This window comes from Lipotes vexillifer, unplaced genomic scaffold (assembly GCF_000442215.2).
Source record: "Lipotes vexillifer unplaced genomic scaffold, Lipotes_vexillifer_v1.1 scaffold402, whole genome shotgun sequence".
Lineage (NCBI taxonomy): Eukaryota > Metazoa > Chordata > Mammalia > Artiodactyla > Lipotidae > Lipotes > Lipotes vexillifer.
The window spans coordinates 126,258-147,166 of NW_006798409.1; the positions used below are offsets into that span (position 1 = coordinate 126,258).

General features: G+C 45.9%; 1 protein-coding gene across 1 annotated transcript in view; it reads left to right on the forward strand.

Annotated features, from left to right (window-relative positions):
* The window catches only part of DSCAM (DS cell adhesion molecule), a gene marked incomplete at its 5' end in the record, with an annotated part of 155,192 nt that overhangs the window by 91,990 nt on the left and 42,293 nt on the right, over positions 1-20,909 (forward strand). Inside the window, 4 exons of the mRNA XM_007470501.1 lie at positions 1,539-1,637; positions 4,496-4,684; positions 6,380-6,670; positions 10,061-10,237. Coding sequence (XP_007470563.1) covers positions 1,539-1,637; positions 4,496-4,684; positions 6,380-6,670; positions 10,061-10,237 — 756 coding nt within the window. The remainder of the gene's footprint in view (positions 1-1,538; positions 1,638-4,495; positions 4,685-6,379; positions 6,671-10,060; positions 10,238-20,909) is intronic.

Sequence of the window (20,909 nt, forward strand, 5' to 3'; positions counted from 1 at the left end):
TGGTGGCCTCTCCCATTGCGGAGCACAGGCTCCGGATGTGCAGGCTCAGCGGCCATGGCTCACGGGCCCAGCTGCTCCGTGGCACCGGGCCCAGCTGCTCCGTGGCACGTGGGATCCTGCTGGACCGGGGCACAAACCCGCGTCCCCGGCAGGCAGACTCTCAACCACTGCGCCACCAGGGAAGCCCTGAAAAAGCCCTTCATAATGATGTCCACTAATTGCAGGATTTACTTCACACATGTACAAGTGTAACCCAGAAAATACCGGCAAGAAGAAAGTCTGAACTGAGGTGTTTTATGAATGCTAATTAACTGAATTGTCATATGCAATGTATATTAAAAGGACACAAACTAAAACTCTGTAGGGCATTAATGTTTAATTGTGTATTTAATGCAGTGTATGTAATTTTTCTTGATATCATACACCAAAAGTACATGACAAATTTAAGACTGTCAAATTAAAATCATGTGTAAAATCCCAGATGGCCACTGACTGGGTTCAAATTTAGATGCACAGTGATATTTCATTAGTAGAAAAAATCAAAGTGTAAAGTCTCGGGATTTAAGTGCTATCACATTAATAAATCACAGCAAGTAAAAAATGAAACCAATGTTGTCCTCAGTGGGAGGGGAGGGAAGGGGAAGAACTATATATTTTTAAATAATGCAAAATTGATCTGGAATTTCAAATAACTTGAAGTCAGGAGATTTCAGGGCATTTTTGGAGATATAGACATTATATGACAACTCTAAAGAGAGGAATCCATTTTTCATGGCTCTGGGTTAATATATTAGGCTTCTCTTGGAGGAAAAGAGAAGGCCATTTTATGACAAGTTTTCTATATAATTAGGATAACCTTTCTAAACTTCTTTAGTATTGCTGTCTGCAGAGCTAATCCAAATATTACTGAGGCCCATTGATTAGAAGTATGTATTCTTCAAACTTTGTATGACTATTCAAGTTTTTGCGCTGCCACTCAATGGCACACCTTTGAGTTCAGAGCTGAGTGTGTGTGTGTGTGTGTGTGTGTGTGTGTGTGTGTGTGTGTTGCCTCTTGAGCAGGGGAGTACGTGAAACAGTGGACATTTTTGCAGTTTTTTTTCCCACCAGCCAGGCTTCCTCTCCCCCTTTCATATCGCTGAGAACTGAAAAGCCAAGTGGGTGCATTTATCTTTCTCACTTGAACCATGGCTGAAATTTAGAGTAAAATAATGCATGGATCCTTAGTAAGTTCACAGAAGGTTTCGATTAGTGGTGAGCAACTCAGAAATGTAAGGAATCGGTGAGGGAATGAGGACATAAATCCAAGTAGAAATGTGGTTGAATTTTCTTTAAATAATGGGATCATTCTGTTCTATCTCTTTAGCCCAGGATTTCAACTAAATAGATATTTTGACAGAAGTGAATTGCATATTTTGTCAACCTGAAACACTTATTTAATAAATGGCTGTTAAAAAACCATTTGGTAAATGACTGTTACGGAAGACTGAAGATGTGAACAACTAATTCTTGTTTTCTAAAAACTGTTTCCTCCCTAGTTCCACCAGATCAGCCTCGGCTTACAGTTTCCAAAACCACCTCTTCCTCCATCACCCTTTCATGGCTTCCTGGGGACAACGGGGGCAGTTCTATCAGAGGTAATGAGAAATAGGTGGCCCACAACAGTTGATTCATTGTCATCATCCACGGGCAGATAAGTCACACATATTTATCACGTAACCGTTATGTGTTAGTTTCTTTCTCCCCCAAACTCATCATATAATTAATTCTTCCATTACCTATGCAAAAAACTACACATCTATTTTTATGGTATTTGTTGAAACTCACCCATTCATCCAAGGAATCCCATTCATAAGATGAGTACCATGCGCATGCAATGTGAGTGAAATATTAACACATGCAAAAAAGAAGAAAGAAAAAACAAATGTGGTCACATCTCGTCCCCCAAGATGCTGCATTGTGCTTCTTCCCTATGTTGTCAACGCTGTACCATCCATACAGGGACTCAGTGCGTCAGTGAAGTAACCACAGTGACTGTTCTGACTTAGAAAGTACTGAAAGGTGGGAAGCGGTCTATTTGCACAAAGCTTTTGCAATTAACACAGAGTAGAAAAGAATTAAGGGAGTTTCTACCGAAGGAATGAGTTAGCGTGATGATCCCAGCCTGAGTGGCATTGGGAGAACATTCTGAGCAAGTTGTAGACCAAGGGGAGGGAGAGAACCCAGAGGAGACTGAGGTTGCACGGGGTTAAGGAGCCGTGGGACAAAAGGGGTCGTAGAGCAGGTGGGAAAGGATGACGGATAGAGTTCTGCCGGCAGAGGACACCCTTCTTCTGAGAGAGGAGGAAGGCGAGAGGACAACAGGAAATACAGGGTCGTCTTAGGGTGAGGCCAGTGGTGTCTGGAGCCGTCTCCCTCCAGCCCATGAGAGCACGTTGCCGCCCCTCTTCCCAACTTTGCCCTCGATGACTGCGGCCCGGCTGGGGATATTTACACACCACAGAAATCAGAAATGCTACCCATCAGGGCTTTTTTTTTTTTTTTCCCAAGAGCCAGTTGTTAAACATTGATTAGCACTCCACTGGGCAAAGGGGAAGATCTTTCTTTTTTTAGCGAAGAGAAAGGTGAGATTATTTTTTTTGAATAAGTGGATGATTAGGGGTGAGGATGTGTTTGTGGGCTTGAGGAGAGGGAAAGATTTGTAACAGCTGCTGTGGGAAATGCACAGGGAGTCATTAATCAAGAAACAAAGCCATTGCTAAGCGTGAGCAAGGCCCCAGCTGCAGAGGAACAGCACAAAGCGTAGGGGTCACGGTTATCACGGTTTAATGAGTTGCTCGAGTGATCTTGGACAGTGGAGCAGAAAAGTGGATCACGAGTCAGCAAAGCTGGTGACCGGCAGGGTAAGTGCTGTCAGAAGTCAAAAGAGTGAGTGAAACCAGGCTCCTGATTGAAATGGTCTCTACCAGAGGTTCTAGGCTAGGTGGAGAAGCATTTTATGAAAAAAAAAATGGGGCACCGAGGCAGGAGTCCAAGGGACCCTAGGACTCCGGGCTCAGATGAAAGGAAGTCTTGGTTCTGTAAGTGTGAGATCATGGGAGAGGCAGTACAGGAAGGGTGTCAGAGCAGAAGGTCTTAGAGTTGAAGCCAACTTTAGTAATGAAGGGTTTCCAGGCAAAGGCGACCAGGGGTCTTTGAAGCACAGGGGTGGCCAAAGCCATTGACACGGGGGTTCCCATCTCCAAGAGCTAGTAAAGCTTCCTAGAAGTGGTTTAGATGAAGGAAATGAGAAGGAAAGTACAATCCCCCCCCCCACCGCAAAGCGTAGGGCACCAGGGAGGTGGTGAAGTCGGGATAGGACGGGAGAGCTGACCCAGATGCATCACTCACATATCAGGCGCTGAGAGAGCTGTCAGGACTGCAGATTAGGAACACAGAAGGGAAAATGAGGCTGAGGAGGGAGGAGGGACCCCAAGGCTGCAGGGGGCCGGAGGGGAGGGAAGGAGGAAGCCAGTGGGATGATACTGACCGTGGCTGCAGGAGGGCATCAGAGGTGGGTGATCTCATGAGAGGCACATGGAAAACACTGACTGCTACCAGCTTGGGGTTCAGAGGCTCTGTAGCGTGGGGGTGAGATGTGCTTTCGTCACTGGTGTCAAAAATGGAATTCCATGGGTAGGAGGGAGGATGCCAGTGTGCTGGTGTAAGGACACCATGCATCAGGCAGGCCAGTCCTGGGCTGCCTGGATGTGAACATTTAGGAGACAAGGACAGAGCAGACAGGATACGTTTGCCCCAGGAAGGCGGCTGGGGTGACAGGGATGAAGGCGTAACAGGGAGGGATGTCTCCATGATCACAGGAGTGCAGGCTTCAGATTCTGGCAGTAGGATTTGAACCTTGCTTATAAGACCCTAGAGTGGTCACCTAACCTCTCTGGACCTCAGTCTCTTTGTCAGCACTGTGGAGATCATAATTATTAACCCACAGGGTTATGCGAGGTGATGTGAGTAACCGGCTGTGGATAATGCCTGGCACAGTCATTGTGGACTGGGAGGGCGTGGCTGAGGAGATTCCTACCCCCGCTGATAACTTACCCCTTTTCCAGAGCTTTGGTTCTCTTAAAAAGAACCCAGCTTCAGACCACGCCCATCCCCAGGCATTCGGCACGTGTGCTCGCAAGGTCAGATATTTAGAGATTCAGTATCCATTTCCTGCTGCCCAGTTACACCTTTTAAAGGGAATGGGCAGAAAGTGCTTTTATCTTCATCACGCTATCCAGCAATCCCACCGTAGTAACGTCTGGCGTGGCCTAAATACCTCATAATCAATATGTCATCACAGTACTCCCAGCCTGGGTTCAGTTTCCTGGAGTCAGCAAGAGTTCAGGTGTTCCCTTCCAAAGATGTGCACATTCTGAGAACGCATCCCATGCAGAGTGCAAACTTCTGATAGAAAGCAAATAACGCTCTTTGGAATATTTCTTGTTTTCTGAAGGTTACATATTGCAGTACTCTGAGGATAACAGTGAGCAGTGGGGAAGTTTTCCCATCAGCCCAAGCGAACGTTCTTACCGCCTGGAAAATCTGAAATGTGGGACTTGGTACAAGTTCACTCTTACTGCACAAAATGGAGTGGGACCGGGGCGCATAAGTGAAATCATAGAAGCGAAAACATTAGGAAAAGGTATGTAAGCCTTCTTTAGTTTCTAGATTTCCTATTTTCCAAATCAAAGGGGAGACTGGAATCAGAAAAGATGCATCATACATTTACATGTTTGTGAGTTTGAACTTTGTTATTCCCCAGATGGGTTTGGCAGTGTTACAGGGTATTGAAAGAGATGGCCAGTCCATATGGAATATTCTGGTTCTCTCTTCTCATTATTTCATTTGCAGTTTAAAGGAAGAGTGTCTGCAGATATAGAAAACAGACTTATGGTTACCAAAGGGGAAGAGTGAGGAGGAGAGATAAATTAGGAGTTTGGGATGAACAGATACACACATGACTGTACACAGAATAGATGATCAGCAAGGCCCTACTGTAGGGCACCGGGAACTCTACTCAATATTTTGTAATTCCCTATAAGGGAAAAGAATCTGAAAAATAATAGATAGATTGATATATGTATAACTGAATCATTGTGCTGTACACCTGAAACTAGCACAACATTGTAAATCAACTATACTCCAATAAAAATAAATAAATATATTAATATATTAAATATATTAAATTTAATATAATAAATATATTAAATATATTAAATAAATATATTAAAAGAGTGTCATTTGAAAATCAAGGGCTTTGGTGCCGACAGAAAGTTCCCGGGCTGAGTAGCCGTGAAATGTGCTCTTTGCCCTCTCACCTTCTTCTGGGGTGACCTTTGCCCTCTCACCTTCTTCTGGGGTGACCTTTGCCCTCTCACCTTCTTCTGGGGTGACCTTCTCCCTTAGTCACCTCACCCCCTTCCACCCATAACTGTCACATCGCCTCACAGGCCCCACTTTCCCAGTGAGAAGTCACCGGGGTAGACTGTGAACCTTGAGTGTGAGTCGGTTTTTACTCTGAAAATGGACCTTCAGGGAGGCGAACCCCAGGGCAGTGACGTTCAGTGGTGAAATTTGCAGCTCAGAAACACCAGCAGGAGGGAGGGATATGGCTGCACGTGAGTGCACATGAGGGGGCGGGGAGAGGGTCTTCGTAGGTTTCCTCACTGCTGACTCTCATCCAGTGGTGTGGACGGGATGGCAGGAGAGCGAGAGATTCGAAAGTGAAGGCGTTATTTGGATGCGGCACCTGAGTTTTGGATAACATGTACCAGGGTTCAGATGATGAGGGGTTGATTTATGCAGAAATATACCCACTGGGTTCCTGGGCTCCAGTGTGAGCCGCTTGGATAGCAAGGAGGCCTGTGGGTACTTCCCAAATCCAAGTCTGACTTCTCTTGAGTCAGGTCCCTGAATGGACACGGGTCAGCCCAGCACATCACAGTGGTTCCTTCAAAACCACTCAAGGCGGGTCAGTCCCTCAGAGCTACCCGGGAGGCTGCATCCTGGGCTTAAGTTCTCAGTTTTGTCTACCAAATAAAACATAATTCTCAACTAAAAAAAAACACACAAGGAAGTGCATACATGAGAATAGCTTTGTTCTTCAGGGAACTAATGCTAAGATTCACAAAAACAACCTCTACCCACCCAGAGTTCCCTTTCCCACCTGGGGAACATGGGTCCGTAAGATCCCTATAAATAGTGGACAAGCGGCCCGTGACCCAGACTTGGACTGAGCCCCTCGCCTGTGGGGAAAGCAGCCCAAGGTTAACGTGGGGCGGCCGGATGGCCTCCACTCGTGTGCCCGCGGGCTGACGCCCTGCGCCCTCCCCCGCAGAGCCCCAGTTCTCGAAGGAGCAGGAACTTTTCACCAGCATCAATATCACACGTGTGAGGCTGAACCTCATCGGCTGGAATGACGGCGGCTGCCCCATCACCTCCTTCACGCTCGAGTACAGACCCTTCGGGACCGCGGTCTGGACCACGGCTCAGCGGACCTCTCTCTCCAAGTCGTACATCCTGTACGACCTGCAGGAAGCCACGTGGTATGAGCTGCAGATGAGGGTGTGCAACAGCGCTGGCTGTGCCGAGAAGCAGGCCAACTTCGCCACGCTCAACTACGACGGCAGTAAGCTGGCCGGCTGGCCTCCCTCCCGCGTCTCGGGATGTGTGCGCGTGCTCGCCGTCCCTCCCGCATCTGACATCCATCCTCGGCACAGTGGGGCTCGTGCCCGCCGATCCCCTTAGGCTTTGGGGCCTTTCAGTCTGCTGCCCCCAGGGCTCCCTAGACCAGGTACCCACGTGACCTTGGCCGTGTTCCAGGAAGGAGGGACGGAGGGCCCGCACGCAGCTCATTAGGGAGTCTCGGGGCAGGAGTGACTTCTCCTGGGGCTGAAGGCTTCTGTGCCACGTGGTTGTGTGCTTGGTCATGACTGTGAGCTAACATTGCTTTTGTTGTCTCCCTCCCCTCCTCCCACCCCATCCCAATCCACATAACAGCTTTCTTTTTTGCTCTCATTTAGCCCTTCAACTGCATGTGCAAAAACAGTCTTCCATCAGTAAAGGAGCTTATGTTAGTCTCTGGGCAGAAATAGAGGCACTGATGGAAATAGAATAATGTCATGGGATGTTAGAAGACACACACACACACACACACACACACACATATGCACACATGCATGCAATTGGCATGGGCTTTCTGAAAACCAGGTGAGGTATCTTGTGACGTTTAGTTGACTGAAAACAAGTGATAGAAATTTTTATCCTTTTTGGCTCCAACTAGTATAGGGGCCATTTATTGATGTTGAACAAATGCCAAGCCCAGTGAAGCTAAAGGGTGGCGTGACATTGACCTTTCTGCAGTCAGGAAACTTCAGAAAGTCCTAACTGGCAGCAAGTTGATGCTGATTTCTGCAGCCTTGCAGTGATTTTCACTCAGGGAAAGGCAGTGGTTGAATTCGGTGCTGTGATCACAGGGTAAAACTGGCCGCCATTCATCAGACAGTTTGGAGCTCTGGGCTTAGCTCCCTCAGAGACCCTGTCCAGTGTCCACCAGTCGGGCCGGACCACAGTGCTGATGACTTACCCAAAAAGTCTGCGCCAGAGCTAACACCCCAATACTCTATTCTTCGCTAGACAGGCTGAGGGGTGTTCGCTCCTCTGCTTACGTGCACTTGGGATCTCGCTTAATCAGTATTCTGGCAGGAACTTCCCTGGAGTGCAGGTTATCCTGTTCTAAGAAAAGAGTGTACGTAAACCCAAGGACCCTCGGACACGACCAAAGGATGCTCCAGAGGTGTTGTAGACATGGCTCCTCCCTTGGCCATTTTCTCCTGGACTGTCCTGGCCGGCCGAGGGCTTGTTCCTCTCGTCCTGGCACCACTGTAAACCCAACCCTGAGTCTCTCACCAAGGCCGTCTCCCCACAGATCCCTCCTCAGCCAGACCCCAGGCTCGCCCGCAGCATTTAGGGCCTGGGTGGGGTGAAGGCAGGAAGGTGCCAAGGTGGGAGTCTTGGTGCTGGTTACACCAGCCTGGGCCCCGCAGCTCCTAAGGCACCAGGTCCAGCTCCCAGACAGTGAGGCTTCTCCTCAAAACCTCTGATCCTCATGGGCCACGTCTTTCTAACCTTCTAGCCTCAATCACAAGCGACTTCACTCCAAGAGGTCCCGTCACAGAGCACCAGCCACCGCAGAGCAGTGTGGACAACTTGCTTTCTCCTCCAACATGGTTTCATTCTTTGATCTGACAAAATAAAGGACTTCAACACTGACCATTTTCCCTAGCATTTAAGGGCTCCCCAAAGCCCTTTGCTAGCAGGGTACACATTTGGGCAGGAAGTATATTTCTTACTTTAGATGATTGATGTCCATTAACTGCCTTACGACCATCGCGCTCTGGTGCCCAGCTTCTTCATAATCTGTGTGGTCCAGAGCACACGGCTTCAAGGTGCACGTCCATGATAAGTTCACAGCTGATCATTTAATTAGAAACCACTCGCATGCAGCATTTGAAACTGTCATTCTTACTTACAAAGTGCTCTGCAGATTTTAAATGTTTGTCTTCTAAAAGAAATATTCTCACTTTATCCAAGATCTTAGATTAAATCATGAAAAAGTCCTGGGAGCTACATTTAAAATTTTCTGAAATCTGAAATAATCTTATTACACTAGAAATAAGAATACATATGTATGTTTTCCTTGGAAAAGGTTACTTTTTTTTTTAACTAAGCTTGTGGATATAAAGCTTTAGTATCTTTTTGGTCACTTCTGCCTGAAGAATATTTTTCATTTTAGGAACAACAAACGTTGACCATTAGCTTTATATCTATCAATACCAGTCAGATTTCAGACTCGCCCGTGGCTTTATTTGACTTTCTTCTGCCATTTCCTCAGCCAAATGTTTCCACTGGTCCTGGGTCATCTTGGTTTTGCAGCCCCATCCTCACCTGCATCCCCTTATGTGCCTCTTATGTGGGTTCTGAGCATTTGCAGACTTGGGTTTGCAGCCAAAACACTCTATATAAAGTTGGAAGAATGATCTTCTTGGCCTTAGCAGATAGCAAAGGGGCCCGTCATTCTACTGTCCCTGCTCTACTCACTAAATGCAGGACAAGACTCTTTTTGTTCAGAGGGAAATTGCACTATTTTTGCATTATTTTTCCTAAATCACTGACTTCCTGGTCCTTGTTTTACATGGAAGATACAGTGGACTGGAGCATCTTACATAATGGTCGGTGCCAAAATGCAGGCCCCATATAATGTGGATGCCTGTGTTTGAATCTCTGCACCCATTGTATTAAGCCTCTGAGAAGAAGGCAGCTTAAGGCAGCTCCGAGTTCAGTCTACTTAGGTGTTTCCTTGTAATTCTAAATAATCTGAATTTCAGAGCTTTATATGGGCCAATAAGTAGCTTTTGCTTTAGAGACTTGGATGGCTCCCCTTTGAAGAGTTGGTTTTACTCTTACACCCGGAAATAGTTTTAAAAGTAAATTTGGCCTTACACCCGTGATAAAAAGCAAGTGAATAACGAAACAAAAAGAGATTTTAAGCTCCTTTAAGCAGGCTCATCTGGTACCGTCTCCCCACAGACTCCCTTCTGTCCACTTGCCAAACCCATTGTTCCTTCTTTGATGTGCAGTTTTTCAAACAGCCCCTCTTAATTGTGCTCTGGGTGACACTCAACTCCACGGAAGTGTGTGTGGCTTTTTTAAGTGCCGAGCCTGGACCTTATGCTTTCAAGTGTCTGCACCCAGCTGTACGTTGCCAAATGAAGTCCCTTTCCAAAAAACAATGTGCTCTGCCCTTCGCGCACACTCTGGTTCGACGTTCCATAGAGTAAGCGTAGGAGGGGAGTGAGCCAGGAAAGGAATGAACGAGGACCTAGAGGAAGTGTTCCTCTCATCCCCATCACTGCGGACCCCCTCGATCACTCGCGCGGTTCTGGTAACCCGTCATCCCTAAAAACTCCGCCATGCTGTCGTCATTAACTGCCACCTAACATCATGACCCTGCTTTCAGGTACAATCCCTCCACTCATTAAGTCAGTTGTCCAAAGTGATGAAGGGCTGACGACCAATGAAGGGCTCAAGATGCTGGTGACCATCTCCTGTATCCTGGTGGGCTTGCTGCTGCTGTTCGTACTCCTGCTGGTGGTTCGGAGGAGGAGACGGGAGCAGAGGCTGAAGAGGCTGAGAGGTGAGTGGAGGCTCGGCCGTCTCCTCCGCAAAGCAGGACAGATGGCTGGCTGGGAGGGAATCGGCCCCGCGGAGTGCCTTACCCTCTCTGCGCCAGGTTCCCCGCGCCGCCTGGTTCTGTGACCTGTGATGTGCCGTCAGCAGGACTGCGGGGCCTCACATGCAAATCATGCAAATGTTACGACTCAGAAATTGAGTGAAAGCCAACCTCTTTCACATCTCCAGCAAGGCAGGCAAAGAGAATGACTTTCACGAGGGTTTGCCAACCCCTCTCTTTAATGTTGAGCCGCCACAGCAAGGCCACCAATTACGGCCTCCTTTAATTTATTTTATTTTATTTTATTTTTAACATCTTTATCGGAGTATGATTGCTTTACAATGGTGTGTTAGTTTCTGCTGTATCGCAAAGTGAATCAGCTATACATATACATATATCCCCATATCCCTTCCCTCTTGCGTCTCCCCCCCACCCTCCCTATCCCACCCCTCTAGGTGGTCACAAAGCACCGAGCTGATCTCCCTGTGCTATGTGGCTGCTTCCCGCTAGCTATCTATTTTACGTTTGGTAGTGTATACGTGTCCATGCCACTCTCTCACTTCGTCCCAGCTTACCCTTCCCCTCCCCATGTCCTCAAGTCTATTCTCTGCGTCTGCGTCTTTATTCCTGTCCTGCCCCTAGATTCTTCAGAACGTTTTTTTTTTAGATTCCATATATATGTGTTAGCATACGGTATTTGTTTTTCTCTTTCTGACTTACTTCACTCTGTATGACAGACTCTAGGTCCATCCACTTCACTACAAGTAACTCAGTTTCATTTCTTTTTATGGCTGAGTAATGTTCCATTGTATATATGTGCCACATCTTCTTTATCCATTCATCTGTCGATGGACACTTAGGTTGCTTCCATGTCCTGTCTATTGTAAATAGAGCTGCAATGAACATTGTGGTACATGACTCTTTTCAAATTATGGTTTTCTCGGGGTATCCTTTAAAAAGACCTTCCAGATTGGTTCTGGAAATGAGAGCTATTTTATTGCCGGGAAATGGAAATTAAGGGCTTATGGTCCTGGGAAAGCGTTGTGAGGCAGAAAACACACACTTCGTTGAGTTAGAAATTGGAGCTGATGCTTGGTGTAAGAGTTTCATTTTAACTAAGAAAAAAAAAAAGAAAGAATGGAAGATGAGATCTTGGACCAGATGGGAGCCTTTGTCAGCAGCACCGTTATTCCCATGTCTGGCTCTGTAGATTCTGTGCGACACGGCTCTTCCAGCTTCTGGCCAACAGTCCTACCTGCCCTGGCTGTGCAGTGTGAGGCCAATGAGTTCTTTCATATACAAAGCCCTGTGCAGGACAATGCTCTGAGTCCCTCCTCTTTACCTGTCAGGGTATTTAACCAAGCCGCTTCTTGGTAAAATGTATATATAAGCTGCTTGCATTTTACTATCAGTGCAGTGAGGAGTATGCAACATCCCATGTATTCTTCAAAGTTGCATTTGAGGAACAAGCCTGGAAGCACTGTCCTTATACTATATCTGGGATATCCCCAAGCCTGGCTGGTAGACTTGGAAAGCATTGACCACTTGTGTAGATGCTTGATTTGACTGTAGTCCAGTTAGAACAGCAGAACATGGGGATATTTTCACCTGTCTTCAGGTAGCCAGAGCACTCCTTTTGATGGGACTCTAACCCATTTTACTATCAATGTGCTTCTACTTGGCCAACACATTAAAATATTTGAAATACATGGCACTCCATCTGCACACTTTAATAGGTCTTCCGTTTACACCTTCTGTAGCCCGATAATTCAGATGAACCGTCAATCTCATTGAAATAGTCTTTCTAAATCGCATTCTCTACTTACCTTTTAATTTTGCAGATTCTCTTGAGTGAATCCTATATCCTAAGGGCTGTGCTAGGTGCCCGATGTACAAGATGAAAAGAAAGAACCTTCTGAACTTTCGGTTTAGTGTATGAGGCAGACGCACAGGCATGTACGTACCAGGAGAAGAGCCAAAATGTCACGAATGCTAAAACAAACAAATCCTACCTAAGCACAAAAGAGGAGGCGATTAATTCCAACTAGGGAGGAAAGGCGGGGGGCATTCAAGAGCTACAGAAAACAGCACTACAAAAAACATAATGTTGCCTAATCTGTTGAGAAATTCAATATCAGGTGAGCTGTGCTGGATTCCATTCACAAGTGTTTGTCATTAAAATACCAAAAGGGGGCTTCCCTGGTGGCGAGGTGGTTGGGAGTCCGCCTGCCGATGCAGGGGACGCGGGTTCATGCCCCGGTCGGGGAAGATCCCACATGCCGCGGAGCGGCTGGGCCCATGAGCCATGGCCGCTGAGCCTGCGCGTCCAGAGCCTGTGCTCCGCAACGGGAGAGGCCACAGCGGTGAGAGGCCTGAGTACCGCAAGAAAAAGAAAAGAAAAAAAAGAAAAAAAATACCAAAAGGACTTTTTTATAACCCCTCTTTCACCGAAAACAGAAACCCATTGTGCGGACTTTAGGGACATCGTTATTGAGGTACCAGGGTGGCGTGTTTGTGTTGCATTTAGACAGCCATGTCTAACCGGCTGCACTTAGAGGGCTATGAATTGTCCATATAACATTCTTAAAAATCAACGGTAACATTTTCTCATCCATCATTTCTATTTGATGACTAGGGTTTGGCAGCAAATGGGTTAAACATTGAGGAAATCCTTCCCAGCATCTTCCACCCTCTCCCAAATTCACCTTTTCTTTTTGCCGTTGGTCCCCGTTGCTTACTTTTACCTCCCCAACTATTGTTTGATTTTCCTCTTCTACTTATGACTTAAGCACCTCAACTTCATTCTGCTTTGCCAAGAGTAAGGAAAAGATGCTAAAGATGTTGCTGACTCTTCCTGGTGCATTTGAGTTAGACTGATGGCAGGTGTGACATCCTTCCTTTTTGTTCTTAATAGTCCCTTGTAATTTAGTTATTGCTTTGCAAGGACTCTGTCCAGAAAATATCCTGGGCTGGCATTTTTATTGTCAGCATCTCTGCTCTTTGACACCACTATTTTGTAGCTGGTCTTCGTAAAGAGAGCAATACATCACATCAGCGAGTCCAGCCTTTCATTCCCCGGAAATGGTTTTGTTTTCTTTGTGCCAGAGAAGAGATAGAGCCAGCACAAAGGTTTCAGTGGGAGGAAAATAAGTGCTGTGACAAAGAATATGTATTCATGGGAGATGCTGAGAAGCAAAGTATTCCAGAGAAGTAGATTTCAGGGCACAAAGGTATCTGCAGTCTTGCATTTTACGTGCTTAACAAAAGCTTCCAAATCAAGAGTCTGACAAGAGGGCAGCAAGAAGCCAAAATGATCGGACACCTAATTCTATCGCCTTCCAAATGGCAAGTTTTACTTTGGATGCACTGAAATATTTAATTCAACACACCCTCATTGATTATCTACCACATGCCAGGTGTAACATTTTTTAAAACCAACAGTAAAATTTTCTTATTAACCATTTCTATTTGATCACAAGATTTTGGCTAGGTCCTAGAGAGAAAAAAAGGTTACTAAGATTCTGTCCCAGAATGGTCAGCAAAGGCTTTCAAGGGACAGACTCATCTTTCTTTAACATTGAAAACTGTGTCATAAAAGGGCAGAGCAAGTGACTAGGGCTGTTAAGGGGGAATCAGTGAAAGGCCAGACCTTGCCCCCCAAAGATCTTTGTCTTTTAAGCCTGAAGGGCCCTTGAAATGTTATGTTAATTAATAACGCAAAATGTTTCCAATTCTCTCATGAAAAGAAAGCACAGCCACAGAGTTTACGGTAGTAGGTGCCTATCTATTAAACAGAGTTCATTAGTAGAATCATCCAGTTACTACCTGACCCACATAAGGCACAGATCCTATCCCTGGGTTAGAATCAGTTCAAATATACTTACAGATTGAATGGCTTCATACAATATTTTATTGTGTAAAATAAGGACATTTCTAATAATATGTCAAAGTTGCCCGAGCAACCACTGATCAGGATCAAAACTGGAAATAAATCTGGATTATAGGAAAATACTGTAGGGTCCCTAATGAACACTGTAAGATCAACTCCCTGTCATAGACCTTGTTTGATTGCTAAATGCTACTCAATGTTTTTAAGCAGGATTGTTTCACCATATAGACAAGCAACCTAGTGAATGCACCATACGTAAATGTGCTTTTATGTAAAAATCAAAAAAAAAAAAAAGAAAGAAAGAAAGAAAGAAAATGGGACTCAAGCAATTTAGCCAACCTATATTCTTCCTTCCTGAGCGCTTGACTAATTTTAGAGCCTAGTGACCTCCTAAAGTCTAAATTGTCTTCAAGTGCTACATTTTTAAAAAAATCTGTAACCTTATCCAGGAGTTCAGAAGCCACATTTTGCTTTAAGTCATGCCCTGATTTTGCCCCACCACTAGATCCTTTGAAGTGCAAGGTTATAAAATAAATCACCATGATCCCAGCAGACACAACCTTATAAAAATTTGATTCCCATGTCAAGCAAACAGGTCCAGGATCACTAAAAGCTTCCCCCTCTAGTATGAGTTTACCCCAGAGGGTGCAAAGCACCAACCTGTATGGGTCACAACTGGCAGCGTCAAGCCAAAGGCTACTTCCAAGACTTCAAAGAAGCTAAAGATAAAAATCAGTGTATGACATAAAATTTGACCATGTTTCTGTGGCAAAATGGCCTTCTTCCCTTGAACAGAAGCCTAGTTATTACTTTAAGCATATGCTTTAAAGTGCATTAATACTATGAAGCCGATTAGTTCCAGGAGGCGGTTCTCAGAGAGAACATGGCCTTAGAGTCCTCCACAAGCACAGCTGAAGGGGTGGGCCACAACTGTTTAATATTCCATTAATCTGCCCTGCAAGTGAGCTAAATCCCTCCTCATCTGTAAGACCAAAGCTTAGCTTGAACTTTAATAATGTAAAGGAAGAAAGGTGTGCATCTAGGAGCACAAAGACCTTGGACTCAAGGTAGACTTGCATAAAGATGGTCATGGCACTGATGCATTGAGTCCTACGCATGCAAAGGGTCCTCGGTGCTCCATAGTGAAGGGGTGGGAGGTGGGCACCCCCAGAGACTTCATTGCCCAGCTAATAAATGCCCAGCTTGGGGCTTAGATGGGGTCAGAAGCCTCTACTCTGAAACTTTAGCTCTCGGCTTTGTGTTTTCTTCCTTCCTTCCTCTCATTTTTCCTTTTGACCTTCATTTTTAAAAAACTTGTCCTTTCAAAACTTCAAATGTGTTATGGCAGAACTATATTTTTAAAAAGGGGTTTCTGTATCTGAGAGTGGGGAAACAAAGGAACAGTGGGATGGCAGCAGGGCCGGGCCAAGTGCAGCCGTGGAGCGAGGGACGGGGGTGGGGGGTGGGGTCGGGGGCAGGATGGGGAGAGTTGGGGTCACCCTGGGCTTTGCCCTCTGCCCACGTGCTCTGCTTCGTCCGTGCTTGTATTTGCAACTTTCTGAGATGGCAAGTCTGTACGGTTTTCTTTCTGGGATATATATTTTGTCACGGTTTTGGAATCAGCTTTCATTTGAGCTGATGATTGGGAGTCCTCCTTGCGACCTTGTAAAAATGTAAATGCAGATTTTATAGCCCTTAGGAATACAGCTACTTTACGAGACCCCTTGAAATTCCACAGAAAGCAGGGATTGTTGCGAGGGAGCTTGCAAATAAGAGCTTTTGAGAGATGGTAAAGCAGGGGGAAATCTGCTGCCCCAAAATTGGTTTTTATGTTTTTGTTGGGTGTGTGCTAGTGACTGCTCAGTAGAGAGTATGAACCAAAGCAGATGCCATTCACTTAACTAGAACTTCTTTGGAGATGAAAATGTAATGATGTGGCGATGAATGAGAGTCATCCTTTTTAAAGAAACGTTAGCGTATGCACCCAGGACTGCCACAGCTGCAATGTTGGAGGCCCGTGCTGCCTTGTTAATAAGAACCCCTCATGCCAAGTACAGACCGCACAGGAGCGATGGTCCGCAAAGAACGCGGAACCCGGGAGACCACACTGTGAGGCTCTTCATCCAGCCGAGGTGCCTCTTCCCAAGAACTGACTGAACCATGTATTAATTGACAGAGTGCTAGCACTTTCCAGGATTTCTCCCTTCTTCCTTTTCCATAACGCTTTACTATACTCTATCTTGCTTTAGTCTCTTAATAGCTGTGCAAATAGATGCAAATAAACTTGACACTGTTATGCTCTATTTTGCTGACATGAAAACTGAAGGGAACTTGGAAATCACACATCAGTTAGGGAAGAATTAGCAGGAGAGCCGAAATCACTGTTGTCTACCCAGTTCTCTTCCTGTGAAACTTCTTTGGCTTTGGAACATTCAAGAAAGAAAGCCTGTTGCATCCACATTAAGCTAGTATAAAAAGATGTATCAAAGAAACATAGAATTAGAAGATATATTAACACAGAACCAATAGTGACTTTATAATTTTATATTTGCCCATCAAAAATATTTGGTTTATTTATTTTTTATCTCTACATTCGCTACCACTCAGGCTCCCCTATATTTAAAAAAAAAGGATTCCTTCTTGTCTGCCTATCTTCTAATCTGCTGCCCTCCTTTCCATTTCTTTTCCCCACTGAATTCTTGAAAGAGTCTTTGATACTCAACTATTTACACTGAGTCTCACCAGCTCCCAAATCCTCAGTCTCACTGCTCTCCCCACCACTCAAATGAAAGTGCTCTACTCAAGGCAGGTGAGCAATTACCTTCTGATCCCCAAAGTCTCCTTTCATTGTCATCTTCTAGCCCTCTTTGCACATTCACAGTGTTAGCACATGTTATTTTTTTGAACCTGCTTTTTTCCATCTTTCCATATCACTAGGCTACCCTGGTAGTATTTCTCCATCATCTCCCCACCCGCAAGGTGAAGAGCTGAGCACAAAGCCCAGGATGGGCACGGAGGAGTAGCCGGGGCTTCAGGAAAGGTGTCACAAAGTCTAAATCTCAGACTGAGCTGAAATTGGTGGAAAAAAGTGACAGACAACACAAAAGGCTGTTGAGCTGTGTTGGGCAAGAAGAAGATGATGACTTGAGATGATGTTCTCATCTTAACAGATGGCAGGTAGCAGAAGGACTCAACATCTGTTTTACTTTGATGTGAACCAAGAGGAGAACTATTCAGACCAGAAAATGTGGAACAAGAATTATTAAAAAGGAAGAAAGGGAGAGAGGAAGGGGGAGGGGGATTAAAAGAAAGGAAGGGGGGTGGAAGGGAGGGAAAAAAGAGGGAAGGAGAGAGGAAGGGAAGAAAGGAAGGAAGGAAGGGGAAGGAAGGAAGGAGGGAAAGAAGGAAGGGAGGGAGGGAGGAAGGAAGGAAGGAAGGAGGGAGGGAAGGAAGGAAGGGGGAAATGTCTTTCATAAAAGAGAGACCCAAGTAAGGAATTACCTAGAAATTATGCCACCTGAGGAGTGGTCAAGAAAATTAGAGAATTCAACCTAGAAAAGACAACACTGAAGCCGAGCTACTTGGGGTGTGGCAGCTACCTGGAAATATTCGAATGGTTTTTTCAACGTTTCCAGAAGGTGCCATTGTTATATCCAGATAGAAATTACACCAAGGGATTTCAACACGAGAAAAGGAAGGTGTCTCTCGTGATTAATTGTATCCTCAGGAAAAACTGTATGTGGCTTTACTGTTCCAGTGACTGGGCTGAGCCTGGAGATAAGGGCAAAAGGGCCAATAGAGAGACAATATGCAAACAGGAAGTTACAATGAAAGGTGCAAAGGCTGTGCTGAACAGATACGGAGAGGTTAGACGGGTGCAGATGTCCTTGGAAGCCCAGGGAAGCAGAACACCAGCTTCACCTGCTGGGCTTGGGAGGGTGTACAGAGCAAGTCACCTCTGTCTGGAGGGGTGGGGACAAAGCACCATCTCCAAGGGCCTCAGAGGAACAAAGTCACAGGGGTCTCGGCAGAAAATGCAAGGGCAGGAAACTCAGAGACAGGGTTGGCAGTCCGAAGTAAGAGGCAACTGAGCTGGAAAGACCGCTGGGGCCAGCATGGGTGGCTGGTACCCTGAGCTGAAGATTCCTGTTGGTAGGGAGGTTCCTTTGAGAGTTTTAGAGCACAGATGCAACCCAGTGAGGGCTGTGTTTCAGATCCATCCTTCCTGCAGTGGGGATGTCACTTAGAGGGCTGAGAGTCTGGAGCTAGGGAGACCAGAGAAGGAGCTGCTGACGAGGAAATGAGAATTGAACTGAGGAGAGAGAAAAGAGCCAGAGTCCCAGGGAGATGTGTTGAGTGGGGAGCCATCAACAGACTTGGAAGGCAGGTCAGCAGTGGGAAGAGAGGTCGGCACCATACGTGCAGCAAGGGCATCACTCCATCCCTGGAACATCCAGCGGCTTGGCTCATTTTAACATCTGTCCAAGGCACTGTGGAAGGGATTCAGACATTTATTATGAGGCTGATTTGAAAAGTCTGTAATGCTCTTAAGATACCATGATTCCATGACTTAAAATATATTATCTTAACTTGTCCCAGATTCCCTTCTCACCCCTGAACAGAAGTGTGTCCAAAATTCCATCTCTCTTTCCCCTCTCCCTGTATAAACAGAAGACTCTGAGCCCATCTCAGCCCTGACATACCTCCCAGCTGGACACTGGATTCCAAATCTGTCCCCCAACTTAACGTTAATCTGTCAAAGGACTCAATATGTTTGAAGCCAAACATCTCAGCCTGCAGCCAAATTGCTGCTTCCAAGTCCTTCTAGACAACTGTTTCTGTCCCTTGTGTTACCATATACCCAGCCCTGCATATCCCAAATCTTGCCATTTCCCTGGACTCCCCACGGTCCCTCTGCCTGTCTCTCCACACGCAGTAGGTCCCTGATTCTTGTAGATGCCCTCTGTCTACTATCATGTCATTCACTCCCCACCACCAGGCCCCTGCCCCCAACCCCCCATCCTGGGCACTCTGCATTGTCTGATTAATGCTGTTTATGGCACCTGTACCCACTGGCCACCACCTCTGCCCTCCTTCCTCCACTTCCCCCCTTGCTTGGCCCAGGCAAAAGCTTCCAGATTATGGTCCGTGATGCAAAGTTGCATTTTCTTAGCTCCTGACCATCTTGACCATCCGCATTCCCCACCACCCCTAGAAACTTCTCTCTGTAGTCAAACTGACCGACTCCTTGCTTCCTGAATAAGCTCAGAATTCCAACACAAGTTAATTCTGTGCCCTGGAGCACTCTTCCCATTAAAGTCCACACTTCCTTTAAGGTGGGCACAGTCTTCCATCCTTTCTGACTCACCCGGCCTGACACAGCGCCCTCTAGGGTGTGTCCTCAGTCAGCTGGCATGAGACGTCTGCTCTTGTATGTGTTCCTAAGGATACGACATGTATCCCCCTCTATGTATAAAGGACTTTGAGGACAGTGGTTAAAAAGAGTTTGAACCAACAGACATTGGTTATGATTTCCTGCTCAGCTGCAACAAACGACTGAATGTATCCGGATCCCAGTTTCCTGGTTTCCGAAGGAGGGCACAGTAATTCCCAGGCACAGACTGATATTAAGGGGACATGGGCAAGCAGTCCTAAAGTAACTGGTGCAATCCAGATTCCTAGCATGTGCTTAATTGTGACCGCAATCCACTCGGTCCCACTCCCCAGAAGACATTCACGCCTAGTCCATGATGCCAACTGTGCTATCCAGACCCCATCACTGTGCTTAAAACTCCACCAGCTCTCAGCTTCCTCAAAGGGAAACTCACAGAAGAAGTGAGTTTCCATGAATATAATGTTTCTCACAATTTAAGATGAGTCAGAAGGAGGAAATAGTAGCTAAGACAGAAAGAGAAAGGGATCCACTGTAAGATGATAAGCATAGGGAAGCGTAGACCAAAATGGCTTTGGGCACCTAAATATGTGGATGAAGATGCCTGCTAATTGTAGACGTGGAAAATTTGCAGTTAGAGCACGTCAGTACTGGAGGGACCTCTGTCCTCACTCATTGGATGCTGCCATCCCTTGGTGCATTGATAGAAAAAAAAATCATAGAAGAGAAAACTGTGATGACTAACTTCAGAAATAGAAAAAGAACGATGATTGTGGCAGAACAAGGAACACAGGTCCATTCTGAAGATGTTTGAGTAGGAGTTTCCTTCAGGTTGTGAGCTGAAATACGGTGTTTTACTCTTTGGAAATTTTTCCTCTTTTTTAGAGTATTGAACTAGCCAGTGCTTGGTTGTTACATAGAACTAATTAATCCCAAGCTTCTGGCATTTTATATATGTGTATATGTATATTTACTTTGTAAGTGTTAAATCATTCAGGAAGAGATGAAACTCATCATATTTACTTTGTCTTTGCAGATAAATATAAAGCCATGAGCTGAGAAATTAGATGCTGTTTTGCTTTCTTTGCTTTGCCATGTGGGTGGGATAAAGGGAGCTATTTCATTTCCCAGACAGAACCCATCTGTGCGCAAAGCCGGGGCCTCGCTGCGAGGTGGGAACTGGCATGGCTGACTTGAAAAGCTGAGCTTTGGTTCATGGGGTGCCTGCCCACGTGTGGCTCTTCCCGTGACAGTCCACACCTCCCAATTACAGCGCTCTGCTCCCTGAAATAAAAGCGACTGCATTCAGTTGTTAGCCCCCAAAGATGAAAATGCTCCAACAAATGCATTGCTTC